This window comes from Cloeon dipterum, chromosome 2 (genome assembly GCF_949628265.1).
Source record: "Cloeon dipterum chromosome 2, ieCloDipt1.1, whole genome shotgun sequence".
Classification (NCBI taxonomy): domain Eukaryota; kingdom Metazoa; phylum Arthropoda; class Insecta; order Ephemeroptera; family Baetidae; genus Cloeon; species Cloeon dipterum.
In genome coordinates, this window is record NC_088787.1 from 33,507,711 (window position 1) to 33,533,303 (window position 25,593).

At 40.3% G+C, this 25,593-nt stretch overlaps 4 protein-coding genes and 1 long non-coding RNA gene across 11 annotated transcripts; 2 read left to right on the forward strand and 3 right to left on the reverse strand.

Annotated features, from left to right (window-relative positions):
• Window positions 1–99: 99 nt before the first annotated feature.
• Window positions 100–8,209, reverse strand: vib (phosphatidylinositol transfer protein vib). Of its 5 annotated transcripts, none has more exons than XM_065477592.1 (9): window positions 8,055–8,209; window positions 7,353–7,383; window positions 7,123–7,286; window positions 3,731–3,830; window positions 3,429–3,506; window positions 2,031–2,198; window positions 1,853–1,974; window positions 1,709–1,799; window positions 100–1,602 (listed from the first exon to the last, which is right to left on the reverse strand). In XM_065477592.1, the coding sequence occupies exons 1-9, from the start codon at window positions 8,069–8,071 to the stop codon at window positions 1,555–1,557; spliced, it is 819 nt and encodes a 272-aa protein (XP_065333664.1). In that variant the 5' UTR covers window positions 8,072–8,209; the 3' UTR covers window positions 100–1,554. The 5 variants fall into 5 exon arrangements, with proteins under 5 accessions (XP_065333664.1, XP_065333665.1, XP_065333663.1 ...); XM_065477593.1 differs by lacking the exon at window positions 3,429–3,506 and adding an exon at window positions 3,133–3,210 and having other exon boundaries at window positions 8,055–8,200; XM_065477591.1 differs by lacking the exons at window positions 3,429–3,506; window positions 8,055–8,209 and adding exons at window positions 3,133–3,210; window positions 7,436–7,581.
• A 211-nt stretch (window positions 8,210–8,420) lies between these two features.
• Window positions 8,421–16,019, forward strand: LOC135935328 (myotubularin-related protein 3). Of its 2 annotated transcripts, none has more exons than XM_065477581.1 (17): window positions 8,421–8,600; window positions 9,198–9,417; window positions 9,477–9,593; window positions 9,904–10,123; window positions 10,185–10,363; window positions 10,940–11,120; window positions 11,180–11,367; window positions 11,424–11,619; window positions 11,681–11,869; window positions 11,922–12,086; window positions 12,277–12,482; window positions 12,540–12,789; window positions 12,978–13,143; window positions 13,209–13,375; window positions 13,431–13,547; window positions 14,118–14,320; window positions 14,663–16,019. In XM_065477581.1, the coding sequence occupies exons 2-17, from the start codon at window positions 9,203–9,205 to the stop codon at window positions 14,922–14,924; spliced, it is 3,021 nt and encodes a 1,006-aa protein (XP_065333653.1). In that variant the 5' UTR covers window positions 8,421–8,600; window positions 9,198–9,202; the 3' UTR covers window positions 14,925–16,019. The 2 variants fall into 2 exon arrangements, with proteins under 2 accessions (XP_065333653.1, XP_065333654.1); XM_065477582.1 differs by lacking the exon at window positions 14,663–16,019 and adding an exon at window positions 14,475–14,621.
• A 53-nt stretch (window positions 16,020–16,072) lies between these two features.
• SmD3 (small ribonucleoprotein particle protein SmD3) lies at window positions 16,073–16,945 on the reverse strand. Its single transcript, XM_065477595.1, has 2 exons — window positions 16,481–16,945; window positions 16,073–16,424 (listed from the first exon to the last, which is right to left on the reverse strand). The coding sequence occupies exons 1-2, from the start codon at window positions 16,797–16,799 to the stop codon at window positions 16,321–16,323; spliced, it is 423 nt and encodes a 140-aa protein (XP_065333667.1). The 5' UTR covers window positions 16,800–16,945; the 3' UTR covers window positions 16,073–16,320.
• Window positions 16,946–20,668: 3,723 nt separating this feature from the next.
• LOC135935335 (uncharacterized) lies at window positions 20,669–25,593 on the reverse strand. Of its 2 annotated transcripts, XR_010574204.1 has the most exons (5): window positions 25,340–25,593; window positions 24,953–25,057; window positions 24,275–24,344; window positions 23,985–24,212; window positions 20,669–20,805 (listed from the first exon to the last, which is right to left on the reverse strand). It is a non-coding gene; the product is annotated as an uncharacterized LOC135935335 (long non-coding RNA). The 2 variants fall into 2 exon arrangements; XR_010574203.1 differs by lacking the exon at window positions 20,669–20,805 and having other exon boundaries at window positions 23,732–24,212.
• LOC135935331 (uncharacterized) lies at window positions 21,172–23,676 on the forward strand. Its single transcript, XM_065477587.1, has 9 exons — window positions 21,172–21,724; window positions 21,783–22,245; window positions 22,303–22,361; window positions 22,420–22,541; window positions 22,644–22,824; window positions 22,887–23,030; window positions 23,094–23,231; window positions 23,291–23,445; window positions 23,508–23,676. Exons 1-9 carry the CDS (start codon window positions 21,503–21,505, stop codon window positions 23,608–23,610), a joined length of 1,587 nt encoding a protein of 528 aa, XP_065333659.1. The 5' UTR covers window positions 21,172–21,502; the 3' UTR covers window positions 23,611–23,676.

Here is a 25,593-nt window from a genome sequence, read left to right on the forward strand (position 1 = left end):
GTCCTATCTTGCTTGTCTCATTACATCACAAATTATCTGAAAGTGCTTAGTTATTGAATTCCAATCCAGGAAACGATTAACTTCGATTGATTTTATTTGTTATTATAATAATTTCGTAATGCCGAGATATATTTGAAAAGAAGATCTAGCCTAACTATGATGGAAATTCCCAAGATAGACCAACATGCACTTGCGATGAACAGCGTTTTGGAGTACATATTGCTTTCGTAGTCCCAAACAAAAAATATTCATTCCGTTTATACTTTGATCGAAAACATTCAACAACGAGATTTTAACACAATAACTCTAACAGGCATTTCAAAGGTTTCGCAGACTACTAAATTTAATTTAATTTGATACATAATAATATAATATGTATGTGTCTCGATCACCACTCATTGCAGATCAACGCGCGGCAAAAGAACAGACCGCTCTTTTGTTATTGCAACACCTAAATTGACTATTTTGACGACATACACGGGAGCATGCGGTGGACAACACGGGGCGGGGGCATCAGATAACATTCGACATTCACGCGGTCCACGTTTGCATCTCGAGAAAACAGTGCTGGCGAATAAATGGAAATTGCTTGTCCGATTTTTGGCACTGCTAGCCCGAATCCATTATTTTGGCATTCAAAATCGGTTGATTTATCTTAAGGATAAGACTGCGAGGATGAGCTGTTTCGTGAGATCATTTCACCGGCGCCGGTGGCAAGAACTCAAATCATAAGAGCAAGAAAATAAAACAAAACAAGGTAGTTGCATTGTTACATATGTATTATGGCTGACGATTTAATTAATGATTGTGATCAAAACTCTGTGTGTATGGTGTATTAGTGTCATAAAAAAACAATAACAATCGTGTTCCGTAGCCGAGTTCAAAAAATAATTTCATTGCGTTAATTGACACCTGCGGACATGTCAACCACTCATCGTGTTAGGAAACTTTCATTTTATAAAAATGAAATGCAGCGTAAGCATTAAACACATTATTAAACCTATCAATTGATTACACCGTAACGGAATCATAAAAAGCACATTATATTTCTAGCCACTCGATATTTTTTGATCATACACTGGATGATATAAACTATAGATTATTCGTTTACATTCGAGAGTTAATGAGCAACATTGCTAACTTGGGGCAAAGATTTTGGTTCATGACATCCTCTCCAGTGTACATGGTTTTATGAACGATTACAACTTGCGAACGAATTTTTAAAAAGAGAAAATAGCCAGTGACTAGTAAAATGTAATCGAGGAACGACACTTCTCCCTACATTCTTCCAAGTAATCGACGGCATGTAAGAGAAAACAATTTTGTGTGTGTGTGTAGTGTAGCTTGCACTTGTTCAAGCACTCAATGACATAGATTGCAGTGAATCAACTACAAGGGACTGGGCAAGTGCAGACTCTCTTCTTATCGCAATTTCTTTTTTTTCTTGGGGAAAGGCGGCTGCACATACATACAGAACAATTTCATCGCCCTCCTAAGGGGACGCACGAGCTAAACAGGGGTGATGGGCAGAAGGATGGAGTCACAGCAGTTGGCTTAGTCAGTTTCAGCCTTCATTCCTCGAACTTCACCCACGTTGCGTTGCTGCAGAGGACAAAATAATTAGATACGTGAATGCAACATTCAGAGAGAGAAATCACTCTAATAAAGCAACTTGGGAAGTGAGAAGAGAAAGAGAAATTTTACCAACCTGGTCCAACTCCTTCTTCGTTTCATCTTCGATTGCACGGATATCATCCATGGTGAGACCATGCCAGCGGTCCATCCAACAGAACACTTGTCTGCAATGGGGGAGTTATAAGATAATTTCGAGTTTCCTGCTAAAAACACGCACCTATGGAAATTAGTGAAAAGTCTTCTCTCCGACTTTTGGATAAAACTTTCGACTCGCCCTTGAAGTCCGAACCACTTGAACTCGGCAGTGACAAGCTTGTAACAAGTCATAACAGGAGTGACCTGCGAACAAAAGCAAAGATTTATATTAGAAGTCTGATAGTAAGGTGAGCACCCACCTCGTTCTTCCAGGTTTTGGTTACGAGAGGACCTCGACCCGTCTTTTCCGACTTGAACTTCGTTGGGTCCTCGTCCGCCTTGTAGTCTGATGGCTGAACGGGATCGTGAGCAATGTCAATGTGGACCACTTCGCGTTGCTTTAATCTGTCCTCGGGCAGCTGGTGCACCTGCGTTTTTGGAACGGAATCGAATTTGTATTGATGCCAATCGACCGCGTAGGGTGTACTAGGAAAAGCAGAAACGGGGTTCTCAGTCATTAGCCTGGACTTGTGCATGGCAATGTGTTAGTACGTTTTAGTTCTACTAATTTTGGGCTTGTTTATCTTAAAAATTTGCAAAAGCAGGATATCATGTGTCGCAGAATGGTGTCAAAATCAATGCTTTTTGAAACAAATTATGTCCTTTCAAATTATAAACCGATATTTGCAAATGAATGAAACCGCCAACAGGTGGTGGCGGTGGCGCCGCCGTTTATTTGCGAGTTTGGAGTTATCGCTCCCACTCTAATTTTAGAGGAAATGATGCTTCCGAGAATTCTTTTCACTAGACTCGCTGAAAGCCAGTTTCCGTTTTTTCAAATGTTTCATCTACATCAATGTAATTGGCTCCGGATAAATTATTCCTGGCGAAAGATTTTTTGTCTGCAATACAAAGCAGATTTTCAATACGGTTTTAAGGACAAAAACGTGTGTAAATGGCAGCTAAATAAATTATCTATAGCATGCAATAATAAAAAAAAAAAAATCTTTTCTCCCCGAAACTCGAGCTCTACACTTAGGAAAGCCATTCCGGCCCTGAAATGCATTGATACGGCAGACAGCCGTTACTTTGAAGTAGTCCAAGGCTTCGTCAAAACCCCGTTCTGGATGATAAGCATTCAAGCGCTACAGGTGCGTTTGTCTGGGCGGAAGCAAAAGCTCGTTTGCGGTTGCAACGAGTGCGAGGTAGACAGAGGACAAGAGAGCACTATAGAGAGAGAGAGAGAGAGAGAGAGAGAAAGAGGGTGGGCCGAGGGGGTCAGTCGTGTCATGCATTAGTGCGTGAGTCGAAAGGAGTAAAGAGTTGAGAAGCAGAGGCGGCCAGAAGCAAGTACCGACTTACATTCTCCTGCTCGCCCGTATCACCCAAATGCAATGACTCAATGATTATATAAAAGTTTTCCTTCATGTACCCAGGGTTCTGGTGGACAGAGGCAGAGAAAGAGACATAAGACGATGATTAGAACCTTGAGTGGTGGCATTTCGGAACAGAGTACAAACGAGAGATAATCATAGAGATACTGGCTGGGGGGCGGGGGTGGAGGGCGAAACGGAAGAGACCCAGTGGAAAGCACCGCGGCGCTGTCGATGCGATTTTTATGTCATAAGAGAGAAAGAGAGGCGGGCGTCAACACTCACATTGTGCTGGTCGCCAACATCGTCGCGGTGCATTGTCTCTATCACAATTTTAAAGTTCTCCTTCATGTAACCTGGATTCTGAAAATGGGGTTAAGACACGCGAGCGTGCGTGTGATCGTCAGTTTGGCACTACCGACTTAAATAGGGGATGCGGTGTAGGAAGAGGGTGATTTGGAAATCACCGTGAAAGGCGATTTACCGTCAGGGTGGGGATTTTTTAACACTGTAAATCGTTTCATTTAAAATTACAAATTTAAATCAAAATAATTAAAACTTTGTTGGGCCTCAAACTGCAAACTTACAGTAATCACTGTCCTGCAGTAAGGATAAGCGTTCCATGCCTCCTCGTGAACTTCTAGAGATCCCTTGGGTGCCAACAACCTGATAAATTTCGGCACTTTACTGAAATCACACAAAAATATTTCATTAGTTTTTTTTTCACTAAATTAACAGACTTGAGAGTGAAATAATAAAATCGCAAGGAACGAGAGCAGACGTAAGACAATTTCCGTTAATTAATCAGAGTGACTCAGTCTTCAACATGACCTGGGTTACCCAACTACAGCAATTGCAGATCGATTGGAAATGCCAATAATAATTATCACTCAAGGCGGAGGATCGATCTGCCACTTGACCCGCCAGTCGGTCGTGTTTTGCGGAGCGCATTCATGTGTTTGCTCAGGTGAAACGAAGCTGGAATTCATTCTTTTGTTTCAGCCCTCTCGCACACGGCCGACGGTGCAGGTGTCGAGCCAACGACAGCGATAAAATAGAAACACGTGGCATGCGCCAAAATCAATACAAAGTGTGTCCGTCGGCCAAAGAGTGTGTGGGCAGAAGCGGTCATCTCGCGATTGCCTTGGCACCGGCCGCTCATCAATTGATCACCCTAGTCAGTCTATCCCTCTGCGGGGGGATCGGGCGGCAGGGAGGGAAACCGTACACTGCATCTCTCTCCATTGATATGCTCCGCCTTCACACCACCCGAGGGACTTCATTTGCATGTGGTGCGTGCACCTTTTTTCGCCAACCTTTTCAGTGACGTTGGTTTTCATGGTTTATTTTTTGTGCTACCTCCAGCTACAACTAAACGAAATCAGATTGTGAATATGACGATTTACGAAAATAAACCATATATGCAAGAACAAATATTTCGTAAGACAGATTGCAGGTTTAAAATTAAGATTTCTCATTAATTAATATTTAATGTACAAGAAAAATATAATTTTAATCCCCTTTTTTTCAACCATCGTCAAACAAATTTTGTTCACGTAGTTTAACATGTGTTTGACTTGATAAATAAGATTTAGGCAAGAATTTACACTGTTAGTCTCATGTTGCGATCCCAAACGCATACCAAAACGCCTCTACACAGAGTGATAAGATTATTTGAGAGCGTCTTTATCTCCACTCAAACGTGTTTGCTCTTTTAATTAGTAAGAGATCATTAACATATCCTCTACGATTGCACAAAAAATCATGCCCTAGCTGGTTGAGGTTAAAAATTCAGCTAATGTGGAAAATCACCGTCCTGTGCATGTTCTTTTCAACAGCCAGAATTAACATTAGTGGCCACGCGACACGACGCCAACGGTGATCTTTTGTTGTCACTCAGCGACACGCTATCGTTGCACAGAAGATAATTTAAGTCGTCTACCAATCAAAAAGGCACCGTTTTTAATTACTGATAAGGAACGCAGCTTCAAAAGTCGCGGCAAGCAAATTTGCTTAGGCTTGAAATTGGTGACGTGCACGCACTGTTCGACACAATAAAATGAATTGGACAAAACATGTATTTAACGATGTGACGAAATATTATATAATATGTTACAGTATAGGCTCAAAATTGTTCACTGTCATGCAATATCGATAGTTTATTCCAATATTGAAAAAAAAAACTCAGCGGTTAAATAAATGTTTTAACTCGGAAAATCAATACTAAATATTTAATTATCTTCCGATCTTGGCTGAACTATTATTATTTCATGTTTATCCAATTCTACCACCTATCACGTTGCTTACAAATTCCAATGCAATGATTGCCAAGAAAAGGCTGCGATTGCAACACAATAGACAAGTTAAAAAAATTATGAAGGAGTTTGCCTGCTTGAGCCAGACCGGGATAGGCCAGGAGACTAAACCAAGCCCCAGTGTCGCAAGACAATTTCGTAACTTCCCAATTTCATTGAAACATGGCCTGTGTAGCTTTGAGCCTTTGAAAACCGAACGGAACGTTTCCGTTTCTATCAAAGGATTCCTCTCGCGGATAGATCTCCAATGGGATTTTGGTCATTCCGAGCCAAAGCTGCGGCCTCCTACTGGCTGGCTACGAACAAGTCGGATAAACGAGCCGCAAATGAAACTACCTGCACAAGTGGACTTCAAACTGCATCGATAAAGAATGCAGGTATGATTGACTCTAGTGTTCAGTGCGCCATACGCCTTAAACTTTGTTTCATTTTTAGATTTTTTTTTAAAATATAAAATTATCAACATGATCTTTCGTAAACTTAGAAGTAAGTGATATTCTCTTGTGTTATGTAAAAGTCACTTAGAATCGAAACCTACTTTAAAGATAAACATTCAAGATTTTCTTTTTTGAGGTAATTCATAATATTTACTTCAATGGCCGTAACAGTTTCTAAGAATTAAAATGAGTATTATTTAAGAATGACAGCAACTGAGTTTGCCACATAGAACAGTTGCTGATGGATCAAGCAAATTTTATCAGTAGATGGGATAATAACTGAACTCCTAGCTTATCATATTGAAAATAGAGTATTATTCTGGTAGAAATTGAAGAAAAATATTTCAATGATTGTTATTGGCTATTTTGACGTGAAAATAGAAATAAACAGCAGAAAAGTGCCACCATATTATTTTGTATACTGAAATTGTTTTCCGTTAAACCATTTCTATTTTCGAGATATCCAAAGCAAACAGCCTTTTTCATTACGGAGCACGGTTGTAACCGTTCAAAAGAAGCTCATTCTTAGGAAGAGAGTGTTAATCTTTTTTGTTTAAAATGTTTGGCGAATGGATATCGCGAAATGTTCTTCCCTATTTTTTTGATATTACTCAAGGCAACTCAAAAAGTAAGTAACTGAGTTTTAATTTGGCTAAATTTGGAAAAATGTAATTTCCGTATTATTTTGCGGGTTAGCACTGAAATATGAACTGCTCGGAGCAGAATTATTGAAAGCCAGACCGAATTCCTGAACCGACGATTCATTTGATCACGGCGACGCAGAAACGGGCGTCCTTGACCCGGCGAGTGCTTTGGCACGCTCGCTCCTTCGCCGCCGCCGCTAAAGAGGACACGGCTTATCTGCTTCGGGACTAATGTTTGATGCATGAGCCACCGCGATTTTATTCCACCTTGTTTGAACAGGAGCAAGTGCTGAGCGCTCCAAGAGAATGCGCACGGGGCTCAAAAGGCGCAAGCATATTTCCGACAAGTTCAAAAGACACTTATTAACTCTTCTCGAAAACGCTCATTTCCTCATAATTCATGCAGGAAATCGGTCATCTTTTCACACAAAGAATATGAAGATTAAGATTCTTCTCGTATTTTCAGGCCCGAACAAGCTGTTTTGATATTTTAGAGACGAGATAATAATTATGCTTTACAAGCATAAACATTTACCTTTGAAAAAAAAACAAGTAATTAAAATCAGAAAACGGTCCCGCATACCTTGCTAGATGATAAATCTTGTAAGTGTACTGGCCCTGGCTATATTGGCCATTGAGGAGAGGGTGGTTGTCGAAGGGTTCGTTGCGGAGAACTTCGATGCCCTCGCCGCCGCCTGTGTTGTTCTTGCTGGCCTCTGCGACCGAGTACAGCTGAGCCACTTGGTACTGAAAAAAATCAGGGGCAGTGAACGTTAGCTAGACAATGACCAGGGTTTCCTGCTCTTCACCCACCTCTTCCACGGTCAAGGGAAGCGTCACACGACTGAAACAGACAAGATTAGAGGAAATCAGTGAAGGGAAAAATTGAGCCGTACTATTCGTAGCATTTTTCGGATTTTTTGGACATGATTGGAGCCGAGCACGCACACACGTCTGCACAGGAGCGAAGCAACGGAGTGACTAATTTTAAGGCTTAAGGCTGGCTCGGTGAGTGATTCACACACCTGTCTGATTAGGGCTGATTGAGGAACAAGGGACCAATCAACGGATTGAACTAAAAAAAAATCAGTTTTCCCCCCACTTTCTCATTAGGGTTTTCGGGACTGATTAGAAGCATCGAAGGCGTGGTCCGTTTCGTTGTGTAAACGCAGAGGGATTGTTTGCACTCTGCAATTAGGAGTCACGGCCCTGGGACTTGTCAAAATCGGAGCGGCGCGGTGTCGGCCGCTCAGATCACGTCGGATGCGGCGGCCACCGACGAGAAACGATGACCGTGGCCGTCGAGACGGTCGCACGGTGGAGGGCCCGGCAATTTGCTGAGATTTCCATTAATAATGACCAATTCGAACGATGACAGGGTTCAATCGGGTCACTCTGGGGCACCGGCCGAAGGGTGCGAAAACACGCGTCCGCGGTCCGTTTTCGACGCCACTGAGCCCGCCGACCTGTGCCTAAAGGTGCTTGTCACGAGAATTACCGGATAATTATACTTACAACTCTTTAATAAGCATTTTATTGGCGTTTTATGTCACAGTCACAGACACACATCAGGCGATGTAGGAGAGATGGTTCACTCTGACGTCACCGATTCAACGGAAGTAGGTGTATGCAGCGACGCCATCGACATCTGTCGATCACAGCTGGAACATAATTTTGTAAATTTTGACTTTTTCTCCGTCTCATCGACTTTAGATAAAAAAACACGAACTTAATTGTAAAGATAATAAATATCCAGTTATGTTTCACATTAAATTAATGTGAATTATTCAGTACGGATGGCGCAAATTGGATAATTTCGGTCCGATTCAGCTTCACGCAGAACACCGCAACTACCGCAAGCGGCGCAAGCAGGTGTCGCTAGTGTCGTCACGGAGTGTGTATTTTTCGTCGTGCGTCGCCATTATGAGCATTTGTTATTGGTTCTGACTGTGCTCATAAAAATGGGCTTAATTCAGTGTTATCAGCAGTTGGTATCGAAGGATCAGTAAGTCGAACGGCTGGCGGTGATTGCGGACAAATCGTCGGCACAGGAATTGTGGGGTGAGTGTCAGTCAAGGCGGACGTCACAGGACAACAAATTGCCAAGGGTCATTATCATACTGCACAATATTGCAATGATTAGACGTTTCGTTTCACCATCACAAATGCACGCACGGCCAGCCACTGGCAGTGACTGCTTTTGTAACCTCGACTGGCGACCGTGCCCTGGTCATCGTACCTTTTCTACCGTGATTATCATTTCGCGGACCGCACTTATCAGGCCGAATAATATCGAATGTTGAGAGTTGTATGTAATTGAGTAGGTCGTCAAACGCAGTAGGCGTGCCTACTCACTCTCAATTGTGCAGAAAGTGCCATTATTATTGTTATTGCTCTGCCTTTTTTGGATGCGTCCACTGTGCCAACATCCAACTTTCCATTTTCTCGGTTGTCGCGCCAAAGGAATGAAATACGCATTAATTAGCAGTCTAGTCGCCAACAAACTTTGCCTGATTGAATGAGAGCGCCCTGAGAGCCTTGGCGCGCTCAAGGTCGCTGTCTTTCTTTCATTCCATCTTCTTTTATTACCCGACAAGTGTAACTCAATACGTAGTTTTCCCTCGGATGATCACGATTAATTCCTCTCTCTGTGCGCAGTGACGATGACCACGGAGCTGGACGAGCCGTCAGGTGCGCCGTCTCTCTGCGAGGTCAGCGCCTCTGAGCTGTACCCGAAGCATGGCCTGCAGGAGGCCACCCTGGTGGAGGATGTGCAGCAGGCCGAATGCAACGTTCCTTTCCCGCTCGTCTTCGGCGAGAATGTCGATTATTTGAGCCGAGTCGGCGACAACGGCCTTTTGGCCCTGTCCAATTACAGGTCATCCTTGCAAATTCGAGTAAAAACAGCAGCTGACTGAATTTAATCGCTTCTTTCAGATGTTTCTTGCAAAGCAATCGCTGCACTTACAACATACCTCTGACTGTGATAGACGTGGTAGAAGTGAGAGATCTTTTAGACCTGCATATATTATGCAAAGACGTGCAGTCAGTAAGGTAGTGTACTGAAACAACTTGCTACATTACCCGGTTGACCTTTAATTTTATTAAGAAGCTCTGATGATTTAACCGTGCACAGCAGAGTTATTGTATCATTCTAAAAGCTGTCACTGGCAATGAAACCTTAGAAGGGGTTTTCTTATTGCAACCCATTTCATGCGGTGCATTATGAGAAAAAACCATTGTGAAATAAGAGAAGCTTTTCTTTCAATTTTAAAAAGAATCTGCTTCCGCGTCAATGAGCAAGCCGTTCTTGCTTGAAAGTGAAGAAATGGAAAATTAATTAGTTAAATAATTTTTCTTCCAGGTGTTCCTTCAGCTCTAGCGAGGCTTGTACTGAGTGGCAAAGGAGAATTAGTCGGGCGGCCACTCAGCCTCGAGAGTTGGAGCGAGTTTTCGCTTTGCCATTCTACGCTTGGGCCTGCGAAGAAGGTGATGAGGAGGCGTGGAGCAAATTGGGAGGCCGCAATGACAGTGCGGCATTGGTTGGAAGTGTCGATTCCAGTGAGACAAATTTCTATGCAGAGGTGATTTTGAAGTGATCAAAGACAAACAAAGTTAAGTTGAATTTTCCCTCTTTTCGCGCAGATTGCGAGACTCGGCTTTGACTTGGCAGGAGCCTGGAGAGTGAGCCAGTTGAATTACGAATATAATCTATGTCAATCATATCCACGGCTGATATTACTGCCGTCGTGCATCAATGATGTGACATTGGAGGCTGTGGCCCGCTTCCGCAGCGCTCGCAGAGTACCTGCTGTCGTTTGGAGGTATATTAATATATATATACTTTTTGTGCATCTTCAATAATTATTATTTATGGCCTTTTGGTCTGTGTTTCTTACGTTTGAATCGCACGCAAGCCAAGCATATCAGCTGTTAATATCAGTTCAGGATTTCACTTTTTATCTGCTGCAGTGTTGAATGAAGATTAGGATTGTTTGGGCACTTAGTTTTGCTGTGCTCCTTACAATTAGCCGCTTAGCAACTAATGCATCTATTTGTGCAATACATGTACAATTGTGCTGTTTTATTTAATATTTTTGGAACATACTTTTCTTCTCTCAGAGCCAAAAATTCCTATTCTGTTATACATTATGTATTCTTTTTATCTATTTCAATTTAAAGATATCTAATTTTTTAGGGGGAATGAACTGTTGTTGCGCTCTAAATTGATAAAAACAAACTAAGAACAGTTCTGCTTTCTTCTTGAGTAACCAAAAAAAAATCCTCTTAACAAATTTAATCTTTATAACTACCCATGCAAAGCTCAAACGATTTAAAAAAATCATTAATACACTTAGAATTTTTTTTTAATTAAATTTTTGCTCTTGGAAATGTGACAGGCACTCAAATGGCGCCGTTCTGGCGAGGAGCAGTCAGCCAGAGGTTGGTTGGCTAGGTTGGCGGTCTCCAGAGGATGAGGATCTGATGAAAGCGTTCGCAGAAGCCTGTGCCTGCTCTGAAACGACCCCGAATATTGAAGGCGAGCTTGCCGACGAGCCGCAGCCACAGCCCTCGTCTAAAGTAAGTGTGCTTAAGAAAGCTTGATGAATCAGTGAAAGATGATAATAATATGTTTCCAGAACGTAGTGATCGTGGACGCCCGTTCATACACAACCGCTGTGGCCAACCGGGCTAGAGGGGGTGGCTGCGAATGTGCAGAGTACTACCCCAATTGTATTATCGCCTTCATGAACCTCTCCAACATTCACGCTGTCCGCAAAAGCTGTCAGGTTCTGAGGACCTTATGCGCCCTTGATGACCCTCAAAAGTAATTCTAATTGGCTTTTGTTTTTGATAAACTTGCTTAACTTGTTTTCCACACAGTTGGTTCAGTCAGCTTGAAGGATGCAAGTGGTTCCAACTTTTGGCTTCCATCTTAAGAGCGGCAGTGACAGTGGCTGTGGCCCTGGACAGGGACGCGACGCCTGTGTTGGTTCACTGCTCGGATGGTTGGGACCGGACTCCTCAAATCACGGCTTTAGCTCAGCTGTTGTTAGATCCATACTACAGAACCATTGAGGCAAGATGAATGATTTAAATTTTTATTTGAGGTAGTCAAAATATCTTATTTTGTTTATCAGGGGTTCCAAGTGCTGGTTGAGCGTGAATGGATTGATTTTGGCCACAAATTCGCCGACCGGTGTGGACTGGGAGCTGGAGCCACAGACGACATAAACGAGCGAAGTCCGGTGTTTTTACAGTGGCTTGACTGCGTCCATCAGCTTCTAATTCAGTTTCCGTGCGCATTCCAGTTCAGCCACGCGTATCTGGTAAGAATCAAACAGCTGCTTTTGGAAAAACAAATAATTATCTTTTGCAAAGGTGCGGCTGGCGCAACACGTTTACTCCAACATGTTTGGCACATTCTTGTGCAACTCTCAGAGGGAGAGAGCTAAGCTCAGAGTGGCGGAAAGAACTCTGTCGGTGTGGCGGTTCCTCAAGGCAAACCCTGATTGCCACAATTTATTGTATTCGTGCAACCAACAGGTAAAATAATGTTTTTTGATAAAATATAATATCTCCCTCAAAACATGTTTTCTGCAGATTATTGAAACACATAAATTTAAACATGATCTCATAAAGTTAAAACTATCTTATTCTTGTTATTGGATGCGCTAAATATTTCTTGTTACATACATGTGTTTTTTTTTTGTTACTCTACGTTGTTTTCCTGCAGGTGTTGTGGCCATTGTGCAGTTTGCGTGATTTAAGATTATGGACTGAGGTATACTTGGGTGGCGTGGTGCGAGCAGTGGACGCAGTACCCCCCACGTCGCCGCCGCCAAACCTCACCAAGTCGACTTCATGTGAGGATCTGCAGCAAGCTCTCCATTCCTCTGCAGTCCAGACGAGGAGAAACAGTCAACCAAGTCTAACAGACAGGTGCGTGTACCTGCACCAGTATTTTCCATTTTTAACCCTGCTTTCTTCATTTCACAGCACCATTGAAAGTCTACTGTTTGACAGTGACCCAGTTACCAAGGACGAGCAGCAGGAGGGGAAGGAAGAGGCTGAGAGCGCGGAAAATGGCGATGTTGTCGACGGCTTAGTTCCTAGCCCAGAAATTCCACCTCCGCCACCGCTGCCCTCGGTGGAAAGTTCAACAGATACTCTGGTCCCGGTCGAGATGACCAACGGGACCTGCGTCAGAGAGGATTCACCAAAGTTGCAGCAGAATCAGCAAATACTGGTTAGAATGGATTGAATTTAAAATATGAACAAATCAGAATTAGCTGAAACTTCCGTGTTTGCCAGATATGTTTTTTCTTCCATTGGAAATTTGATAATTTCCTTATAATTTTTTGAGGGGAGATGTGATCTTATTCCCTATATTCATAAAATTAGCTTATTAACCAAATATCCTCATTTTGTTTGCAGATCGAACAAAATCCAACAGAATGCCATGTGTGTGCGTCCAGTCGGAGGTTTTTGCTTGAGTCAAACGCTCTTGGACTTAGCAGTAATGGGAATGGAGCACTGCCTAATGGCCATACAAGAACTAGCTCTCATTATTCTACTCCTACCAGTTACCCGCCCACCCCAGGTAAGAGCACCTAACATGATGGTCTGGAGTGGAAATATTTTTAACAGAACCATTTAAATTTGCAGGGAGCGACAGCACAGCAGGGGAGGAAGAGGCTCAAAGAGCCAGCCACAGATGTCATCTCCCTGACCGGCCCTTACCTATACTTACTTCTAAGATGGACTTAGACGGACTGTCCACAATCCAGTCTGACATTCAAACACGCTTAAGACATATTTTTGCCGACTTCCAAGTAAGTTCCACAAAGATAACTGTTATTAAAAGGGAAATTCAATTGGTATTTCCAGAGTCAAGTTGATGCTCTCCAAAGAGAACTGCACACGACGCGTATGGCTCTGATCCAACAAGTGTGTCACCACTGCAGTCCAGGGACGTCCAATGGCGACCACCGGACTGACGAAACGGTGAGTGGATTTTTCTCTATTATTAATATTAGTTTGGATGCTGTGATATTGTCCTGCCGTACAATGTCCTAACAGAAATTTCTTAATGACTATGTCCTAAAGTACAAAGCACTAAAAATATGTACTGTCCTTGGTCCTTGCACCCCATTTCATGATAAAGCTTGTAATACACTTAAATATAAAATCTTAACAAAAATCCTACAGCATTTTAAATCAAACATACAGTTACTCATATCTACTCATGTAAATACACAACTGTCTTCAACAGCAGCCAACAACAGAATAAATATAAAAATTCCGATATTTAAATTTAAAAAGCAGGCTTATCATTTTAATGTGTTCTTACAAAACAAACGATCTAAATATATGACGCTGAATCTATCTAATAATTCAATCAGTGTGATGAAATATAATATTAGTTCATAATCTGTTTTTTCTGTAGAATTTATTTTTAGGACAATGTCGGTGGACTCGCTTGAGGATATTATTTTAGGACGATTTTTAATTTTGGACTTTGTCTCAAAGACAATGTATGGCACCTCATTAATTTATTGATAATTTCGGCCATAGGGATCAATACCAGAGAGCGTGGACAGCATCGCGGAGAACGCCGCTAACGGAAGTCTGAGCTCAAGACCTGCGTCAGACGTTTCTTGGGAAACGGTGGAGGAGAAAGACGTGTTTCCGACGCGGTGGATACCTGACCACGCCGTCACGAGATGCATGGGATGTGATACCGAATTCTGGCTAGGCAGACGGAAACACCACTGCAGGTTCTGTCATGATGATGTTATAAATTAGGCTTGTCTATTATACACTCTTTTTGAGCCCCTGTTTACTACGCCATGATTTCAAATAAACATTATACTCTTCTAGATTTTCTGCTTTGGTTAAGTTTTTTAAGATCCAGTTTATTTATTTTATTAGGACGTGCATGGATTTTTCTTCTCTTTGCAAGTGAGTGGCATGAGCTGTATACTCCACCTTATCATCATTTAAAACCACGTTCTCTCTCTCCCTCATAAATGGGAACTTGCATGACAAATGAATGAGGCAGGAAGTGTACCGCATTTGTAATGTAGCGTTGCCCGCGTAACCATTAGCGCCTGTTGCAGGAACTGCGGACAGATTTTCTGCAACGACTGCTCATGGAACACGGCCCCGTTGCCGTCAGAGCAGCTGTACGAGCCAGTGCGGGTGTGCGCCAACTGCTACCGCCAGATTTCCGCCGCCGGTGGCTGCACGCTCATTTTGAATGGCGGCGCGCAGCCGATGCCCAATGGACAGCAGGCGTGCAAGCAGCAGAGCACCGCCGCTGCCAACGCCGCGCACCACGACAAACTGCAGAAGCCGATTGTGTCCGCCGGCAGCACCTAACTCCGTCTCTGAGGCGTTATGATGATATAAATTATTTCTCAAGGTTTCTGGTCCGAATGGAGTTTTTCCAAAATGTGTGATTTGAGGAAATAAAATCGGTTGTTTGTGTTTAATTTGTCCAGGAAATTTGCTACATGAGATGCCCATTTTATGGCAATGATGATACTTTTTAAAATTAAATTATTCTTGCCTGTTTTGTTGCGTTTCAAAAAAAGATTTTTAAAACCAACTTGTTGGCATTGGGATTGAGTGTGAATCAATGCACCATTTTCGGATGAATTCCGCTCGGACGATGTAGCACGCGCTGCCGATTGTCATGGCTCTCGATTGTCTTGCTTCCATGTTAGATTTCAAAGCATTTTTGTAAGACGGTGTGATCAGGTCCCCCGCCCTCCCCAAAAATTATTGTACTATCTCGAAGGAAAAAAAGTGAAATTAATTTATTCTTATTTACTCTGTATAGCATCGTTAAACAAAGCATGTATCGCGTGGTGTATTTAATCAGTTTGATTTCTGCAAATTGTGCGAATAACCAGGGAAGAAGAATGTTGCCTTTTCCCAGATTTCACTGGTCCACCTAGAGTTAATACGATCAATGCGCGTAATTATGTGATAATAAAATGTGATGGGTCAAAATTAATAGAAAAAAATATGCTGGAGTCCTTCTTGGCTTTACTTTATAAGCATTTTGTGTGATCATTTTATCTCTACGTAGTCTCTATCTGCTGTCTTGATTTGCCTCCGCCGCAATTCTTTCTTGTCTAGCTGTGAGATTTTATTATTTATTCTTTGCATCTACGCTCTTCGTTTTAGCTAAAGGCTTTTAGTTGTGAGGGCAACCAAAGATTTGTTGCAAATTTTTATTTTTCTGTATGTACTAATTTCAGTCATGGTAACTTGGAATTTATGATTTACTAACGACTCCCTTAGTAGAAACTTGTAACAGGCCAAGTTGAAATTCAAGAAAGGCAATGTTCTTGACTACGAGACTGCATTCTATGGATTTTGTGGTGAAGAAAGGATAATCTATTGTGTAGCATATTAGTGTATATTTAGTCCTTGTAAAAATCAATAAAATCATATAATTGAAAATAATTTGTTGGCGTATCTTATATTTTAGTGACAGTTCTGAAGAAAAAGAAATTGACTGAGTGGGGTTTCCAGTTTTATTTACCTTAGTAGACAATTACAATTTGTGTATGTAATTGGATTTGTTTGGGAGTGACAAGGAATAACCGTCGAAATCTATTTGTTCCTCTCTACAGACAAATTCACAGAAAAAAAATAATAGATGATGTGCTTGCTGTTAAAAGAGGACTCTTCATTCCTCACTAATACGAGTTGGAAGTGAAAAATATGAACGCGAAGCAAGCCAGTGAGATGCAGGATCAGCTTTTCATCGCCGGCCACCCTTGTCGCCGCCACCGCCGCCTCCCGGGCCACCCTGGCCTTGCCAACTGCCTCCTCTTCCTCTGCCTCCACGCCCTCGACCTCTCGCGGCTGCAATTAAAAAGTTATTTAGTTTCCAGATGAATGCACCAAGAAATTTCTGTTACCTTGCGCCCTGAGAATGGCTGACTTTCCTCTGCCGGCTGCACCACCACCGCCCTTTTGTCCTTGTCTTTTGAACATTGGTGCGTTTTTTAACATGTCAGGCAGTATCAAGAATCTAATTTTCGAGCCTCTAATAAAAACATTTTCCAGTTCAGCTGTGCGACCGTCTCTGTAAGTGACCACAATGTTTGTCATTTGACAGTTCATGTTGTCTTCAGCCTCGATCAGTTTGCCGCGGTACACTTCGCCGGTGTTGGTTTCGCACGTCACGATATGGCCTTCGGCCTCGTGAAGCACTTTAATCGGCACGCCGATCGACATAGTTCTTTTTTGCGATTAAATTCACTCGCGAATTAAGTCTGTGGTCACAGATGATCGCGGATTTTCCAAAATTCGCCGGCTAACGTACAGACGCTTTGTTTACAAACTACGGCGGAGGCAACACAATACGATGGTGCTGCCACCAAGGTGTCAATAAGGAGAGTAAAGGTAGGAGATGCGAAGCAACAGCCAGAGTCACCAAGAGAGGGGCAGGAGTGGGGGGCGAACGTTGTTCGCTCGCTGATTGTCGGTGTTGCATATTGTTTGATCATTGTTGAACCTAACGGAACTCAATCGCAAATTTAATAAAGAAATTCGCATTTAAACTTGTTGTTTCATTTCAAAGCAGAAGCTAATGAACATTCAGTCTTTTGTAATTAGAGGTGCGTAAAATTTCATACTTTATTCCAGAGCGTATTCCTGACAGGAAATGGAAACAGGGAAACAAGAATTCCTGCTTAGGCCTGGAATTACGGCAGGACAGGAAAATATTGTTCAGGAATTTTTCTTCAAAACAATTCCATTCTTGGTCAATTTTATATCAAATATTTCATAAAACGACTTTTCATTCTGATGCTGTTTTAAAAAGTTTGCTTTATTTCACGTAATTAAATATTCAGCCAAAAAATTATCCACGGCGTTTACAATTTTGCTGTAAAATTAAAAAAAAGCACAATTTTAGTCGAAGAAACAAGCATTTTACCGACAAAATCTACTTTATTAAAAACATTTTGTCGGGGTTTTCTGCAATATTTTTTGTGTTTTAAATATTCTAAATATTTTGTTGGATGCTAAATTCTGTGCGGGGTGTGTATTATTTTTTCCGTTTAGTTCATAAAGGGGAATTAGATGAATTAGGAATTATATATCAACTCAGACACAATTCAAAAACTTTGAAATTCTTTTAAAATGTCAAAATGGAAGTTTCAAATAATTAAAAGAAAACAAAAACAGATATAAAAAGTTATAAAAATAGATGAAAGACCATTTTATTTCATGGAATTAAATTTAAGAAGAAAAACAGGAATATAGCTGACGGGGGAGGAAAGGGCCGGAAAAACCTTTCTTGCATACGCTCTACATATTTACTTGAACCATATAATTTGAAAATTGAAAAATTCCTGACCAATACTGAATACGAATTTTCAGTTAGAGTAATTTTATTTCAATTATTCTGTAACTAATTTTTTTTGTTACCTAATTATTCTCAAATTTCAAGTTCAATCAAATTCTTTCGAGCAAAAATTTAATGTTAAATTACCGAATCCTAATTATTCTCAAATTTCAAGTTCAATCAAATTCTTTCGAGCAAAAAATTTAATGTTAAATTACCGAATTTAAAAATCTGCGAATGATGTTAGTTGGTAAATCACAACTAAACAAGCCTGATATGAACATGCCTTACAAGCTATAGATAAACAAGCAGCAAAATTTTTCAAATTGAAAAGTTTGGCAAGATTTTTTTTAGTTTATTAAGGAATTTGCAATCCAGAGTTGTTTGGTAAACATTTCTCCCAACATATAAGCTAATTGATTACTTGGTCTAGTTATTGTGCTTTATTCTAATTTATTATAGTAGGTACCCACTTCTATAAATGCATATCTGCAAAGTGTGCAAAATAAAGCGGAGCCAGAACCAAGGATTATCTGTCGGGGAGAATCCTAGTCTGTTCAAATTCCCAAAAAATGGGGACCTTTATAATCTCTGGAGGTCCTATTGTGGAGATGAAGAACCAACAGCATCGTCACGCTTGTGTCACGTAATCAGAGTGCAGAAACTTTTATAATATATTATTAATGAGTTAACAAAATTTAGCTCGAATTTCATCCGTGCATGTATTCGGTGTCGACCGAATCTGGGCGCACCATACGAAAACTGTGCCCTGGGGCCGTCCCAGGTATAATTCAAATATATCTGATTGAATTTAATTTTAATTTAGTTTCACAAAACTACACCCCTCTGTAGGACCGTTTGTTCCATGCTTGGATGAAGGGATTCGTGTGGAATATGACAAGAAGGAAGCGTACAGTGAGTCTCACACCACAGGAGTTACCTATTTCTTAATATAAATCGCCTCTTTAGTTCTGGGTCTCGGCCATCAAGAACTGAATCCGTCTAAACAGGTCGCCTTTCTCGAAAATTGCTTGTGGGAGCTCAAGAAAGAGGTAAATCCAAGTTGGAATGTAATAAATATAAAGTATAAAATTTTAAAATTAAGTACGACAAGTTGGAAGAAGGCTTAAGCCGTTTCCTGAATAAGGACCAATTGGAAAGAATTAAAGCGGACCAAACCAAAAGATGTAACAAGCCGTGGAGCGCAGACACAGTAAATAAATGCATGAAGCTGTGGCTGAGGATGGGCACAACGGGCTACGAAGAAGCCCGAAATGGCAACAAGTGGCCATTAGTGAGCCTGAGGACTCTACAAGAAAACCTAGAAAAGATTGATTTTGAGCCAGGCTGTTTGGATGCTGCCTTGAAAGTAATTCAAGAAAAGGTGAAGAAGGTCCCTGATATGAACATTGGAATACTTTCCCTTGACGAGATGGCAGTGAGGTGAAATTTCTGTAATTTACTTTGAATATTTTCTGATAACAATTTTCAGGCAAGGAATCTTTTATGACAAGAGATTTAAAAGGCTCATTGGTCTCGAAGCTGAAAGCCTCACTAAGTCGTCAGAGGGAGAAATTAAAGCAGCCACTCATGTGAACACAGTAATGCTTCGCTCAGTGAAGTATCATACGAAGCAACTTATTGCATACGACTTCACAGGTATAGAATTAGATATTTAGGATATTTAGTTGTTGACGAAAAAATAAATTTGTAAATTTTTTTAAAATAATTATAGGCCCTTCAATGGACGGACAGAAATTGTGGACATATTTGTGCAGCGTAATTTCCCAGCTGCATAATCATGGTTGCTTCGTCGCAGCAATATCCTCCGACATGGGATCAAGCAATATAGCCATGTGGCGGTGCGCAAACATTTATGCCAACCGCTCTGGCGTGAATGTGACTACTGCACATCCAGCAGACCCATCCCGTGATTTAGTAGTTACGTCTGATCCGCCACACGCATTGAAAGCTGTGAAGCGCATGGCGCTGAAGTACAACATATTTGTGCCCCAATGGTTCCAGGAAAAATACACATTACCCACGAGAACTGTGAAATTGCGAGAGCACTTGTCACAACTTATAGAAATTCAAGAACAGCACAGTCTCTTTCTGGTACCTAATCTTTCAAGACAACAGCTTGTTCCGAAGAACTGGGAGAGCATGAGGGTTTCAGATGCATTGGCTGTTTTCAACAAAAAAGTAATATATTATATTATACTTGTTTTAATTAATATTTTAGGAGTAGAATCGCTTTCTGTTTGAAAATTCTGTTCTTTTAACTAATTTTGAAGCGCAAAAATGGTTCAACTGGAGTAAATATTATGATAATTCAAAGAGCAGCTTTCCTTCCACTTAAAATAATGTGCAAAAACTTCTATGAACCAATTTGTTTTCAGCGTGGCATCAATTTTGTTTCTAAAGTTTGTATTTCATTTTTACTTGATATCAATTTTAAATGTGCCTATTACAAAATTGATTTAGAGAAAACCATATTTTTATTTTTTCTAGATGGAGTTATCGAATTTGATATAGAAAAAAGAGATTTTGTTAGCCATTAACTACGGGGGCGCATGATTAATTATCAGAATTCATTTTCAAAACTCGCATCCATTTTTACTTTTATGTTCAAAAAATGTTTGATAATTCATACTAAAATTTACTAAATATATTTAGAGCATTTCATTATATTTTAAGTTCAATTTTTTATAGTTACACGCGTTTCAGGTGTCGGTGGCCATTGAAGTATGCGTCACAAAGCAACTGCTTCCGACAGAAGCTCTCACGACTTCGCAGTTTATATCTACAGTAACCAGCTGGTATGACATTTTGACTGCGAGGTGCAAGAGCGATGGCTTGAAGAATGATGGCAGCAAAGACAAACTGGAGCTCCTGAACATGACAAAATTGTTATTTCAGCAGATCGTGCCCCTCGACTCAAAGCAGCAGTGGCTGCAAGCAATGACTGCAGTCATCATTTGCACCGAAGCCGTGCTGACATTATATAGAATGTTGGTTACAGAAGGTATATTTATCACTTTAAGATCCTGCATTTTCGATTAATTGCAGCTACCTAATTCTAGAGCTGTGATATATTTTATCAGCTATAGTAAAATAAAAAATGCGAAATTAAACAAAAAAAATATATTTTAGGGCAATCATATTGATTGGAGTCACATCTTAAGACAGCAAAAAGGTTTGAAATTAAATATGTTCAGCTTTAATTTGACTAAATATAGTTCGCTTTCATGCATCTGGTAATTCCTAATAATAATTTTTAATCGTGTGATCGGCATGACTGTATATTCTCTTACAACCTGCATGATAAAACCTTCGCTCTATATCTTTTAATTGGTAATTTAATCTTTTGCATTTGGATATCTCTAAGTCGATTTTGCATGATACTTTTTGAAAGTCTCACCAATCATACGTAATTTTTAACGAAAATACTATTTCAGGCGATTTGGAATACCTGCTGCCAAGCAGAGTAACAACCGAGTGCAACGAAAATATATTTTCACAAATTCGAGTGGGTGGCGGCGACGCATACCCTACCGCACCACAAGTGATTTCTTCATTGAAGAAAATAATGGTAACTCAGGCTCTGCAGCACCCAAGAGGCTCAAGTTACTCGGAGAGCGGTGATGAAAATCTCGCTACTTTACAAGACTATCTCTCCAACTCCCGGCCCACTCCAAGTCCAAACCCAAACGACGAGAGTCTGCCAACGACTGAAGACATGTCTGAAGTCTCCTCCTCAGACTTTGAGCAGTTGGCAACATTCCACATGGCTGGTTGGGCCATGAGAAAGGTAAAATTCATTATTAACTTTAAAAGTAAATTTATTCTTTATAATTTTCACCAAATAGGTTTTCAAGCTGTCCGAATTGAAAACATGCGAACAATGCTTGGACAACATTTTCTGCACGGCAGAGGAAACAACAGTAGCTGTGCCACCCCTACCGTATCTATTCACCTTAACACTATCTAACGGCTATTTGAAATACGTTGGGTACGAGACCTATATGGTGGCACAAAAGCTCGTGGAATGTTTCAAGGCCGCTTTCAAATCATCAGAGTCAACTGTCAACCCTGAGCTTGCAGGGCAATTCCGATTACAGTTCGAGAAGACCCAAGTTGCGGTTAACTTTGCTACCACAAAAGATCATCATGGTCCAAAAATAGTGGCAAAGTTTACTGAGTATCTGACTGAAAGTCTGATTAAGCGCCACTGCAAAATCAGAAACAAGGAGTCCTCAGCAAAAAATGTGACAAACTATGCAGGGAAGAGTTCCCAAATGCGGACGTCAGTCGAAACTGTACGAGTTGCCGGTAAGCTGATAAATTTATTGATATTTCTAGTATTTAACAAATCACACTAATTTATAGAAAAACGGGGAGCTCCCGAGAGCAGCAATGAGACAGCCAAAAGGAAAAAGACTTCTGCAGTAAATTCAAAGAAAAGTTAGTGATTACTCTATTAATGAACAATTATTCGTTACACAGGGGATTCCAAGTGACGTAGGATTGAGCCTCGGAGGGAGCTCAGCCCTGAACTCATTACTACAAATCCTGTACTCCAACGACCGAGCAGTGCAGAGAGTGTTGGATCAGGAAATCGAGTATGAGTAAGATTTAAATTAATTATGCAATGTGTAAATGTATTTGGTTAACTTTTTAACATTAGAATTTTGAATATTAATCTCGGATTCCATTACTTCTCTATTCAGAAACAACCAAGATGGTTCCAAGCTGACTGAAGAATTAAGCAACATGTTTAAAAAGATGAGGGATTCTAGTCTCCAAGTGGAGCAGGCAAAGTCACTAGAGCAGCACTTGACTCAGTTGTTTGGATCCTTGGAAATGTCAGGAGAAGAGTTGTGCAAGTTAATTTTCCAACGCCTTGCTGAGGTGAAAATCCCAAATACTTTTAGTTTAGTATATAAATTAATCGGCGCTGATTTTATTTATAGGAGCCCAAAGGAAAGCCACTGACTGACCTCATCCAAGGCGAAATAACGTCCAAACTCAGTTGCTATGTGTGTGACATATTTGAACTGGTAGTCGAAAGATTTACAGTCCTCAATTGTGCACCAAATAATACTGATCATCTTCAGGTAATGCCATGATAATCACTTAAAAATTTAATGTCCATATAAATTTATATATAATGTATTTAGAAAATGGTTAATCAACTGAACGTGACCGAGACTCGAGACGAGAAAGAGTGCAAGACTTGCCAAATCACAGGGGGAATGTGCAGCACCAGCTACATTTCAAAGTCTCCACAATTGCTAGTTGTTTATGTTGACAGGCAAGTGACTTAAATAGAGCTTACTTGTTTTATTTTTAAATGTTTTCTTAATTTAATAGGAAGGATCACAACTTGTCGATAAACACGACGCCCCTTAAAATTGAGGACGTTCTGAACATCACCCTCCATTCTGGTAGGAAAATAAAATACCAGCTCTTTGGAGCTTTCATATACCAGGGTCATGACCGATATCTAGCTTTGGCAAAGCGAAGGAACAGGTAATAATAAATCTAAAAGGTTCAGCAGTGTTATCACATTTGTTATTTAAAAATACTTTCAGATGGTGCTTGTATGAAAATGAGCTGTGCAAAAAAATCTCCAAAGCAGAATTCGACAAGTGCTTTTCTGCCTATGTTAGCATTTTATTTTATGCTGTATTGTGAGACTACACAACCCGCCCAACGTTTTCAATTTTTTTTTGTTAATGAATAAAGATTTTCATTACTTTACCAGTGGAAACTTTTTCTATTAGAGTGGAAATAAAAAAGATCCCTATATTTGAATGAACTCTAATTATGTTGTTGGTTTTCAACGCTCAGAGGTTCGCTTGATTTTTTTTTATGATTTAACATCGAGCAATATTTTTTTAATTATTTTTAATAAACTTATATTTTTAGTGTTTTACCCCGTGATCACAACTTAAGTGGGTAATTTGATTGTAATGCGTTTATTTAAAAATTTAGAGGCAACACTTTCGTACGATATCATTTTGAGTATCACATACGGTGGCAGTCTATTAAAAGTAAAATAATATTACCTGAAGTACAGCGACTTGTTTGTTTATAATGTGGCCTCTTTGATGATCTTCTTGCCTCGGCACACCTGCCTGATACCCGTCTTTCTCAGCCATGACCTCGCCCTCTCCGCTGCAGTCGTCAGGACAAATAATGCTCTATCTGCTGGGTTATGCCTGGGCCCAGCTGATTCCTTTCGCCCGCATCCACGACATCCCCGGCAAGACTGCACTTGGCTTGATCCTTCCCTCCTGTCAAATTGATATAAATAAAGGATGAGTTTATTTGTTATTTTTTCCAAAGGTTGACTGACCCATCAAAGGCGCTCTCGTGGATCTGTAGTTTTCAAGTCTATCCATTATAAATATATCCAAAGGAACACTCTGCAAAGAGATATTTAAAATAGCATTTACATAGTGCCTTCAACCTCTCAATATTCATGTCCTAAATGATATTGATGCATATAATAGTCCCATTAAGATATATCAGACAAATTATGAAGTAATGACAAGAATTTAAATTAACAAATAAAAGCAACCCAGGCATTTAAACGGTTGCTTGCATAGAAACGAAAGTTCAACCTTCAAACAGCCCATTCTCAGTGTGTTCTTAAAAACCATGCAATTTAAGTGAAGAGAAAATGGAAGTCCACTATTATTATTTTCAAGGGGTGGCTCAGGTATCTATTGCTGAGAGCATCTATTGCTTTAAATTTGCATTTGCGTGTACGGATCGTAAAATACCATAATACATAACAAACATAATGATGATCATAATTGACAAATAATAAAAAATATCGTACCTAGTCGAATAATATATTATAATTACGACGTTAATAATTATTATCGCTCTATTTGAATAAAAGGTGGCATGCTAATATATTTAATCAATGATAAAATGAACGCTCTTAATTTGTAATGCTGGCAACTAGCTTTTAAATCCCATTTTCAAAAATCGAGATGAGCCTTGCAAAAACAATTTGCAATCTTACCTACGCGCAGGGAAAGCGTCTGCAAACGTGGATGTTCATACAATCTCATACTTTTCAACGTTCAATGACGACTCTTCCAAATCGTAAACAACACCATCATCAAACCTAAAAGTTAATCGTGATGTAAATAATTGAAAGGAATATAGTTTTGTATATTCGTACATATATAATAATTTTTTCCTATAAATTTAAAATTCTCATAAAGATAATTATACAAGTATTGGGTGGTCCAACATTATATGCATTATTTTTTTAAATATTTTACATATTTTATGGTACGTACGGTACGTACATACATACTGGGACACAAAATGTACATACATACGCGGTTTTCAAGGCAATGTGTATGTATCTATTAAAATAGTAAAAAATGACGCAAATTGTTACCTTTTGTACAATGGCAATTGCATCGAGGGGTTGATCCACTTCTTCAGATTTACGGTCCCAAAGCGATTAACGATTACTTAATAACATAATTGTATTATTCACATTAATTTGAGTTGCAGCAGCTGCATCTGATGCTTAATGTTCAAACAATATGCAACACCGACAATCAGCGAGCGAACAACGTTCGCCCCCCACTCCTGCCCCTCTCTTGGTGACTCTGGCTGTTGCTTCGCATCTCCTACCTTTACTCTCCT

What these genes read in the sequence shown, in the direction of transcription:
- LOC135935331 (XM_065477587.1), top strand. Translation starts at nt 21,503, where the DNA reads ATGGTAACTCAGGCTCTGCAGCACCCAAGAGGCTCAAGTTACTCGGAG. An exon ending in AAAGGAAAAAGACTTCTGCA is followed by an intron (nt 22,362 to 22,419) that starts GTAAATTCAAAG and finishes TTCGTTACACAG; the next exon opens with GGGATTCCAAGTGACGTAGG. An exon ending in GATCAGGAAATCGAGTATGA is followed by an intron (nt 22,542 to 22,643) that starts GTAAGATTTAAA and finishes TTCTCTATTCAG; the next exon opens with AAACAACCAAGATGGTTCCA.
- SmD3 (XM_065477595.1), bottom strand. Translation starts at nt 16,799, where the DNA reads ATGTCGATCGGCGTGCCGATTAAAGTGCTTCACGAGGCCGAAGGCCAT. An exon ending in AGCCATTCTCAGGGCGCAAG is followed by an intron (nt 16,425 to 16,480) that starts GTAACAGAAATT and finishes TTTTAATTGCAG; the next exon opens with CCGCGAGAGGTCGAGGGCGT.
- LOC135935328 (XM_065477581.1), top strand. Translation starts at nt 9,203, where the DNA reads ATGACCACGGAGCTGGACGAGCCGTCAGGTGCGCCGTCTCTCTGCGAG. An exon ending in TTGGCCCTGTCCAATTACAG is followed by an intron (nt 9,418 to 9,476) that starts GTCATCCTTGCA and finishes CGCTTCTTTCAG; the next exon opens with ATGTTTCTTGCAAAGCAATC. An exon ending in GCCCTTGATGACCCTCAAAA is followed by an intron (nt 11,368 to 11,423) that starts GTAATTCTAATT and finishes TTTTCCACACAG; the next exon opens with TTGGTTCAGTCAGCTTGAAG.
- vib (XM_065477591.1), bottom strand. Translation starts at nt 7,467, where the DNA reads ATGTCCAAAAAATCCGAAAAATGCTACGAATA. An exon ending in TCCGAAAAATGCTACGAATA is followed by an intron (nt 7,384 to 7,435) that starts GTACGGCTCAAT and finishes TGTCTGTTTCAG; the next exon opens with TCGTGTGACGCTTCCCTTGA. An exon ending in AAGATTTATCATCTAGCAAG is followed by an intron (nt 3,831 to 7,122) that starts GTATGCGGGACC and finishes GTGTGATTTCAG; the next exon opens with TAAAGTGCCGAAATTTATCA.